Here is a 10,573-nt window from a genome sequence, read left to right as displayed (position 1 = left end):
AACTTAAATTACAATTTTAAACATTTACTGCAGCTGTTTTCAAATTACTGAGAACTAGCTTGAGACCACAGTACAGCAGTAACCTTAAGCACTTACTATATATAGTCTGATTATATAATACAAATGAAGGCACTCATTTGCCAAAACTCTATAAGCTAAATCTGGGAATGCACTTTCAATGTAACCAAAGGAATAAGCATAAAGATATTTTTTAAAAACTACCATTGGCATCAACACTTAAGAAGATCAAGCATTGGAAAAATTTAATTGCCAATGGCATTGTGACCAAGCATTCATCATCATTAAAAATGTTCCTTCAGTACTAAATACTTTGATTCTTTTATTGTGCTTGTAGCTCTTTAGTTCTTTGAACTAACACTTTCAGCTGTATGGGTGTGTGAATATGCATGTGTAACAATATTTGGAAATGCACATGTACATGTGTGTGAGGGAAACTAATACTTGACACAGCACTTGAAGTAATGAACTGATTAATGATATATAAGTAATTATTCCTAGCCTTGCTCAAAAATAATGTTGGGATTATAAAAATATGGGGCCTGCAACTGAGAGATTGAAACTTGATCTAGCTGGGTCTCAGCTTCAGTTCTATCATAACCATGCATTCTTTTTCTACTTTGGTTTTGGTACAACTGGAATATTCAATTTCATTCAGTTTTTCAGTGGAGAGGATTTACATAATATAAAAATGAGTGTAACTCTCTTTTCTTTTGGGGAAATTTTGAATTGGTAAAACAAATATGTTTTCATAAAGTACAAACAGCATGGAAAATTCTGAAAATGAAATTCAAGCAACTGAAATTAAATAAAATTATTTAAAAATGTATCTAAATTTATTAATATAAATTGAACTAAGCTACTAATAAAAATAAAAAAATTAATAATAAAACTTCAAATCCAATTTCAGTTTGTAAAATTTTTCATTCAATTCTGCATTTGTGAAAACATCTATAATTTATTAAGTTGGAATCTTAACTTGAGAAATTTACTTTAAAAAAAGATGAATTAAATAATAATACTCATCTCAGGTTTCTACATCCAACATAAGTTGTTTGATAAACATTTCTGTTCTAAAGATTATTATTTTAATCCTTCATTTATCCTAGTTCTATTTCAGAAATAATGTTTGTTCCTTTAAAAGCAATTATGATTGTATTTGACTACAGTCTGCACCAGAATAATTTAAAACTAAATCATTAAAACTTTGAACCTTATTATTATTTTACTTCTGCTTATTTTCATTTTATTTTTATGTTTTATTGTTGTTTATTATCTTAGAAAATGCAAACCTATGTAGCTGTTTACCATATGACAGCTTTAATGTGCCGCAAGGGATGGCACTTGAGTAGCTTTCAGTTTTATTTTCTGGTAGACTTAAAATCTAAGATTTCCAAATACTATGTAAATGTAAATGAAATGAAAATATCTTCACCCTAGAATTGAAATCAGGCCACAGTTTTGGTTAGTGGAATGCTTAGTCAATCCGTGGTATGCACGCAATTTGCATTTAGAAAAGATATTACTTTATCTGTTTGCATATTGTTTTTATTGGTGGGATGCTGAAATCTAAATGCATATCTATGTAGAGTACAATAAGGATGACCAAGTGATTAAGAAGTTCATTTCACAATAACGAGGTCTTGGGTTTGATTAGAATGCAAAGATGGACACAATGCCACTGAACATTTTGTCAAGCATGCTAACTATTCTGCCAGCTCGCCACTTTTTCCATTCTGAGAATTTTAACATACAGTTATAAGCTCATATCTTATTGCAAGCCTATATGTTGCTTCTGAACATTCTCATTATGAGGGTCCTTCACCATCCTCATCATTGCCACGATTAAACATCCCTTTCCCACACTGGTATAAGCTGGATGGTTCAACAGAAGCTGGTGAGCCAGTGACTATGCCAAGTCTTAATGTCTGTATTGGCATGGTTTTTATGGCAATGTGTCCTTTGTAATGCCAACCATTTTTCAGTGTGTGTTGGGTGCCTTTTATGCAGCATTGGCATCCATGAAGTCACCAAGTAACTTGTAAGACGTCTCTACTGAGTGGGGGAGTAGTATTGAGGGAGATGACTTTATGCCAGGTGATGAGAGATTGAAGTATGATAGGGGGACAGAAACAGGTGTCATGCTGTTGGAAGAAGAAAAAAGAGGAGAGAAAAAGATGGTGGGGGAGATGTGTCAGGACATACACTCAAGGGAGGAGAATGTAAATGAAGTGGTAGATTTGCATGAGCATGTGCATGCATGTGTGCATGCATGTGTGTGTTGCACATATGCATATGTGTGTCATGCATGTGTGAGTGGTGTGCACATGCATCTATGTGTGTGCATGCACATGCATTTGTGTGTGTGTGTGTGTCTCCATAGACTTTATGAATTTCTTTCAACCAAGCAAATGTGTCTCTATTATGGTAAAATTTTGCTGACCCTGTTTGACCATATGTTGTCATAGCTGAGCTCTTTCTTTTCAACATGTGCAACCTGCAAATTTGTCATGTTTGCAAATTCTTGAGCTGAGAATGATCAGTAAAATTATCAAACTGAAGATACACAGTTAAGAGAATGACTTTCCATTAAAAAAGAACCTAATGATGGGTATTTTTTCTATTTAGAATTTTAAAATATTGTGCTGGTCTATACACATTCAGTGAACTTGAAAATTACTTTTGAGATCATACAAGCTATTGTACTTAATTACAAGTGAAAATCATGATTAATTTAAAAGAATATATAAAGGTCTGTCCAAAACAACCCAATTGTCTTATAAAACAAAACAAAATTCTTGCCTTTCTCACAGTTTAATCAGACTTTTCTTCAAAATAGTTCCCTTCACTGCTCCCAATATACTTTGTAGTTTTGAATTGCCTCCTGGAATGCATTTTCAGGGGTAGTGTACAGTTCTCATATCAAATAAAGATTATCCTTTCAGGACAGATCTCTCAACTTTTGGAACAAAAATGTCTGCAGGGGTCAAATCTATAGAACATAGTTGTTGGGCACAAGGGCCATTAAAGTTATAGATAAGAACTGACACATAAGCAGGTACACAGCCATTGTACAGCATTCAGGTTTTGTCATACATTCTCTCTCAGACACTTCATGGCATCCAAGTAAAGCTCTTCATTGATCATCTGATCACATGAAACAAACTCATGGTGAATAACACCCTTCCACATTTGAGCAGCTCCAGCATGTATTTTTATAGATGTGGAAATGCTATTTTAATTCACTGTGGCAAATACCTTTTTATTTTGATGTCAAAACTGTACACCCGCATTTCCTCAGCCATTATAACACTTTTTAGAAAGTTTTCTTTGACATTCAGACAATCAAACAGCTTTTGACCCACTGTGACTTGGTTCAATTTCTGTTCATAACTTTTGCTACAACTTAATGCATCTTCAATTTATCTTTCAAAATAAGGTGGCACAAACTTTTACAGATGTCTCTACCTTTGAAAACTTCAAAGACAATGAAACAATGATTTTCATGGATTGTATTATTTACTCATAGTAGGTGATAATTTTCTGTTGTCATGAAAGTTCATCCAAGTTTTGGATTGTCTTGCAAAGATGTTCTTCCCTATTTGGAAAGCTGCTTCCACAAATCTCAAACAATTCTGTTATAGGCTTATTGCAACATTAGAAAAGTCTCTATAATAATCTTTATCCCAAATTAAAGCTGAATTTCCCATAAATATGTTGCTCTTCCAAATCGCTCATTGTTCAAGTACATTAAAATAAATTCACTTTAGTACATGTAAATCAATGACTATTATTAGATTGAAAGTCAAGGTCACCTATGTAGAACATTTCACACTCTAACAGCTTATCGGTATGCTGTTTTAAATGTCTATTTTCTTTTCAAATAGACCACATATGTATGAAATGTTTATGAAAAATATCAAAGGCTTCCTTATTATTACAAGTGTTACAGTTGTGTTATAGCCTGTGGATATTTTGAAATAGATACAAAGGAAACACATTGAAAGAAACATTTGATCAACTTTTATAGTCATGACCATCATATCATTATTATGAGACATTTTGTTTTACACGATTCACTTTTAAAGGTAATATATTGTTAAATGATGGGGAAGGGACAGCAACATCAAGTGACTATGTAGAAACATCTTCAGTAGTTCCTGCTCCTTTTTTTTTTTTTGTTAATTTTTTTCTTGTTTTCAATTTAGATGACTGATTAAATATATTATACAATAGAAATTGAATAACCAGTTTTTCTATTCTAGGAAATAGTTCATTGATAGCTTTTAGTTTTTTGTTGCAGTTATTAACTTCAGTGTTGTCTCTGATAAAATGATAACCAAGCAATTCCTAATTTTAGTCAATACAGAGTTCAAATGGTTATTGTTTCTATACTTTTTGATTAGTTTTATAGAAGAAAAAATATTCATCTCTTTTTCCACATTATGTAAAACAAAAATAATGCATAATATATAAACCATTTGTGGTATATGCTGCAAAAAAATTATTTTCATTCATGCATAATTTCCACACATTTAATAACTTTGGCATACATGCACTATCAATTTTGGACTTTAATATATGTTCTTTAAATTTAACAGCTTTAATCAGTGTTTTATTAACTGGTATAACAGACCATAATAAAACCTAATGTCTGTTTCTTTGTGACATAAAGCTATTTGCCTTAAAGAATGGTTCTAATTCAGTAATACTATCCAAATTTATAACAATTTCCCACTTAAATTATTTTTATAATAGAATAAATATTTTAGCATAATTAAAAAATCTAAATCTACATAGGTGTGTACTCTTAATTTTGGTTTTAAATTAAATAATTTCAAAATTGTTTTAAAGTGTACTAAACTGTATTTACAGAAATAACATATTAAAATTACTTTTAAATTGACTGTTTTGTAAATGTTTTTAATGGTTTCATTTTGTAAAATGTTTTGTTGAAATTTTACAAGACAGAATTTTTTTCATTGTTTTTATTATAACAGGTTCTGATGGCTGCGGTAAATATTTACCTGTGCAGAGGTATCCGAAAGGGAGCAAGAAAGTAAATCATGGTTTGGAGACTCTGTTGTGAAGCATCTGATCTGCTCAAATTTTTGGCAATAGAACAATAGGCAAAGAACAGACAAAAATATACCCTGCAGCAGAGGTCCATAGTATGAGAAACCAATGACAGGAATCCATCTTGAGGAGGTGAACACCAATAGCATTGAAACCGAAAAACATGAATGGCATTAGAGATATCAAAATGCCAAAATACAGTGTCCTATAACTGGCATGACAAAATGCCATGAAAATATGGTGCAGAAGACCATGTGGATAAATTGATCAATGCATATATATATATATATATATATATATGTTTTACATTAATATCACAGCATCTGAATGTATGTCATTATACATTTTATATTGAGGCATAAATCTCTATACATATGCAAATTACCTTTTGTTCAATTACGTTTTTTCATGCATATGTTTGAAAGTAAATGTAAAGTTTGGTAGCAAATGTTCTTTGAGAATATATATATATATATATATATATATATATATATACGATATATATATGATATATAGATTCCTGCATACTCATATATAATGAGTGTATAATTTTAAGACGTGTCTCTAGAAACTCATGCTTGAGTCCAAAGTTTATATTCTGAAAACTGGACTTAATTTTCGTGCCTCAGTTTATTTTTTTATATGTATATGTCTTTTGCATGTTTCTGGAACTTAAGCAATATGCTACAGCACCATTTTTTAAATGTTGTGTACTACATATACTGGTATGTGCAATGCGGTATCTTGATTTGTGTCGTGAAGGTATCCCTTCAATTATTCATATACACACACACACACATATATATATATATATGTATATGTGTTCATATGTACACATATATGTATATTTTATATATATATATACGCACACACACATATATATATATATATATATATATATATATATATATATATATATTTATATATATTTATGTGTGTATATATATATATATATATATATATATATATATATATATATATATATATATATATATACATATATTTCTGGGTTAATAGAAAAATAATGTCAAAAAATTATAAAACTATCTTGTTGGAAGATTTGTTTTTCGTTTTCCAAACTTTTTCATCTTTCTTATGATCTTCCAATGTAATAAAGTGAAAATGGTAAATGATAATCTAGTTTTCAGTCTTTCATTATAATAAACTTAATAAATATATCACCGAATTATTGTTTCCGAAACAAAACAGTCATGTCAATTTAACATGGTTTAATTGCTTACTTATTCTCCTCTTACTACTACTACTACTACTACTACTAGCAACTGTGACTAAACCCCAGACCAACAAAAGCTCTGCAAAAACAGGTTAAAGCCCATCTAATATACTGATATCTATCTATCTATCTATCTACACACACACACACACACACACACACACATATATATATATATACATTGTGTAGGCATTGCAATACTAATAACATGGCGTTGAATACAATATACATATGCTTCTGGACAAAGCATTAGTTGAGTACAGAGCATTAATAAGAAGAATGAGGTGACAAAACAGCTATAAAATGCGGTGGACTCATAGTTGAGTATCTAAGTAGCACCATATAGCTTCATCAGAGTATGTTGTTGTTGTTGGTGGTGGTAGAGGAGTGACGGCACAATAAATCCTTAGCAATATTTAATTCCATCTCTGTTCCATTAATGGTGGTAACTAGCAGTATTGGTTTTACATCAAATAAAATAGCTTACAGCTTTTAGCTATTTCTTTTTTTGACATTCTTCTGAGTTCAAATTTTGATGAGATTGAATTTGTTCGTCATCCTTCTACTAACAATGTAATAAAATACCATTCATGTTCTGGAGTTGATTTATTGTCCTTTAATGCATCCTAGATATCAATGGAATTACAATAAAAAACTTAACAAAGTTTCAACTTTTCCTTTCAGTCATAGAATCTAAGAATGCGGATCAGACAAGAACGCCTGATTCAGTTTAACATATACATCATCATTATCATCAATATTGCTTTAATGCTTGCATGAGTTAAACAGAGTTTATTAAGGAAGATTTTCTGCAGTCAAATGCTCTTCCTGTCACCAACCTTGATCTCTTTCCAACCAACATCATGTTTTCCCATGCTTGGATGTATTTTTACAGAAAACTGGAAACAGATGATACCGTTTGTATGGCAGTAACATGCTTTTACAACAATCACATGATGTCAAGGCAAGAAGATACACATACACATACATATGTAGGTAGATACATACATACATATATACATACATGCACATACACACACATACACACGCGCACACACAACATCTCATTATTTATACTCTCCTATTTATCTGAATAATACAACTAAATTATCAATACTATCACTACATTATCATCACAACAACAAATATGATTACAAAGAAAGATGAGACTTAGTAGTGTTTTCTTTTCTGACGAGTAGCTATATTTTTGAGTAGAATTTATTTTCGATAATTTCAATTGATTTTAATCGATTTAAATTTCTTTTCTATTTGAAAATTAGTTATGAAACACGTGTAATCTTTTTATTATATTTATCTTATGATATTTACTTTACTTTATATTATACTCATTTATTGTGCTTTTATATATTAATTTTTCTATATGTGATAGTGGATTTTCATCGATGAGTTCTTGAAACTTGGTTATTTTCCCTAAAACTATATATATATATATATATATATACATACATATATATATCAGGTCATTAAGAATGAAATGTCCAATTTTTTTAAGCATCAAGTTTGACAGTCATTAACTCTAATGTTTTACATTTCAAAAGTTGGTGTCTGATTATATTGTGAGTTTTCTCTTGTAAATCAATTTTTGTGAACCTATGGACAGATCAAAAATTCTGTATTCTTTATGAATATGAGTTCCGTCATGGAATCAATGCATCTCAGACAGCTCAAAACATCAATGAGGTATTTGGTGAAGATGTAGCAAATGAATACACTGTACATGGATGGTTTGAGAAGTTCCAGTCTGGTGACTTTACTCTTGAAAATCAGCCCCGTGGTAGACCTGAGTCTAAAGTAGAAAATGATGAGCTGGAAACTGTAGTGGAAGTGGATACATCTCAAACTACACATGAGTTAGTAGCAAGGTTTGATGTTTCGATTCCAACTGTATTGGACCATCTGAAACAAATTGGCAAGGTAAAGAAGCTGGACAAGTGGGTACCACATGAACTGAACGAGCATCAAATGACGTCATCTTGAAATTTGCTGTTCTTTGCTGTCACAGCATAAAAGCATCCCATTTTTGCATCATATTGTTACGTGTGATGAAAAATGGTTTCTTTTCAACAATAGCAAGCATTCTGAACAGTGGTTGGATAGAGACAAAGTGCCAAAACACAATCCAAAAAAGAATAGTCACCAAAAAAAGCTAATGGTGTCTGTTTGGTGGTCCAGCGCTGGTGTCAGCCACTGCAGCTTCATGAGACCTGGCAAGTCAATTACAGTGGATGTTTACATCAACCAACTGGATGAAATGATGAGTGAACTTGCAATTAAACAACCAGGATTGGTCAATAGAGAGAGGCCAATTCTCTTGCAAGACAATGCTCGACCACATGTTGCACAAAGAATGCTACTCAAGTTATAGGAACTGAACTTGGAAGTCATCTACCATATTCACCAGACCTTGCATCAACTGACTATCACATTTTCCAGGCATTAGATAACAAATCTGAAGAAGATGCAAAAACAGACTTTCATGATTTCATCACCTCCAGCTCTCCAGAATTCTTCACTGCCAGCATAAATAAGCTACTGATAAAATGGCAAAATTGTGTTGATAATTTAGGTGCATACTTTGATTAACTGCATTGCTTTTTGTTGAGATAAAGTAAAATAAACTTACAGTTCAAAATCGGACATTTCATTCTTAATGACTTGATATATATTGTTAATAAGGACAATGAAGAATTTGAAATTCAAACTTTGTTTATTTCCAGTTAGTTTATTCATAATAATTGTCCAATACGTGTTTTGATTGCACTAACTGCATATTGTTGCATATTAATATGCAGTGATTTATGCATTATTAGTATGACCACTTCAAGGTATATAAGTATGACATTGTTTGAAGAGGAATTTTCCTCCATTATTAGTTTGAATTAGGCTTGAGAGTAGTAGCAGTAGTAAACCATGACATTCCTTGATGAAATGTTTTCTCAACTGTTTGGGTAAAATCCAGCAGCAGCAGTGTTTGTTGAAGTTGGCAGATGTTCTTGGAGAATTGAGCTGGGGGGGGGGGTATTTATAGAATACTTATTTTTGATTGATTCTACATACTTTATAGTCACATGGCATTTTGATGGATTTCAGAGTTGATTATATTATTTGAATTTTTGTGAAGTTCTTAATAGTAGTAGTGGTAGATACTTACTAGGCAGTAAGAACCACATGGTTATTAAAGGAAGTAGTCAGTTGTATTTAAAATTTTTCTAACTTATTATTATGACTGCTTTAAAGTGTTTTTAAGTTATATTATATATAATCTTATAAATTGAACTCTATTCTTACATTCCTTATATGCATCTTTATTATTACCTTGTCCGTGGACAAGATATCTCAAGAACTGCTGGGTCAATTCAGATGAAACTTTCATGGATGTTTTGCCTCATGACTGGCACGAAGTGATTAGATTTTGGGATCAATCCAGTACCAGACAAGGATTCTGGATTATTTTTCCAGTATTTTTACTTAATTTTTGAGAATGGTCAGGTTCATTATTAGTATTCTTCTTTGTGAGAGCACTCGAGTTTATTTCAGATATTGTTATTTCAAAAATCATCTCCAGCTAATCGTTGAGAGGACATTGGTGTTGCCTTGGCAGAGGTTTGCACTCTCTGATCATGTATGAGGTCATATAGAAAAAGTTAAGACTGGCAGAAAAATTAATGAGAAATTCATTAAATAGGTATGTATCAACTAGTAAGAATTAAAGGACAATAAAGCAAAGGCAAAAGTACTAGTTTGTAGCAAAGAACACAAAATACCATAATCAGTTAGAAAGTGGCTTTGTTTTGTAAGTAAGAAAGGAAGTGGTAAGAATTCAGTCTTGAATACTTAAAGTAAGCATTAGGGTGTACTGACAAAGTGACAAAGCTCCAGGACTTTAAATGTTCCACACATATTTACAAGGCTCATGAAACTCTTTCTTGGTTCAGTTGCTGAAAGAAGTTTCTGCTACTTAGCTAGATGTTGTTCTGGTGAAGATATAGTATCTCAATAAGAGAGAAATAGAAGACATTCAAACAGTTGCTGTCTCTATCAGTAATAAAGAGCCTCTCCCTTAAACAAGTAGGTCTCAAAAAGTGGGATGATATATAGTAGTTGTACAATATTAACTCGTATTAGTGTTTGGTTGCAATTGAACCAGACTGGTGGCTAGACTGTAAAAGCATTTGCTAATGCAGGCAAGAAAAACAATTTCATTGATATAGCTATATAAATGAA

General features: G+C 31.5%; 1 protein-coding gene across 3 annotated transcripts in view; it reads left to right on the top strand.

The window, feature by feature from the left end:
- LOC106867859 (CD63 antigen) overlaps positions 1–5,253 on the top strand; it is a 48,168-nt gene extending 42,915 nt beyond the window's left edge. Inside the window, exon 9 of one of the 3 annotated variants that reach the window (XM_052968254.2) lies at positions 5,019–5,253. In XM_052968254.2, coding sequence (XP_052824214.1) covers positions 5,019–5,107 — 89 coding nt within the window. In that variant the 3' untranslated portion in view covers positions 5,108–5,253. The remainder of the gene's footprint in view (positions 1–5,018) is intronic. The other 2 variants (XM_014912900.3, XM_052968255.2) reach the window with 2 other exon arrangements.
- Positions 5,254–10,573: the final 5,320 nt, after the last annotated feature.

This window comes from Octopus bimaculoides, chromosome 5, assembly GCF_046866305.1.
Source record: "Octopus bimaculoides isolate indiv1 chromosome 5, ASM4686630v1, whole genome shotgun sequence".
Taxonomy (NCBI): domain Eukaryota; kingdom Metazoa; phylum Mollusca; class Cephalopoda; order Octopoda; family Octopodidae; genus Octopus; species Octopus bimaculoides.
Note: the sequence above shows the minus strand (reverse complement) of the source record. Positions and strands in the feature narration are given on the sequence as shown.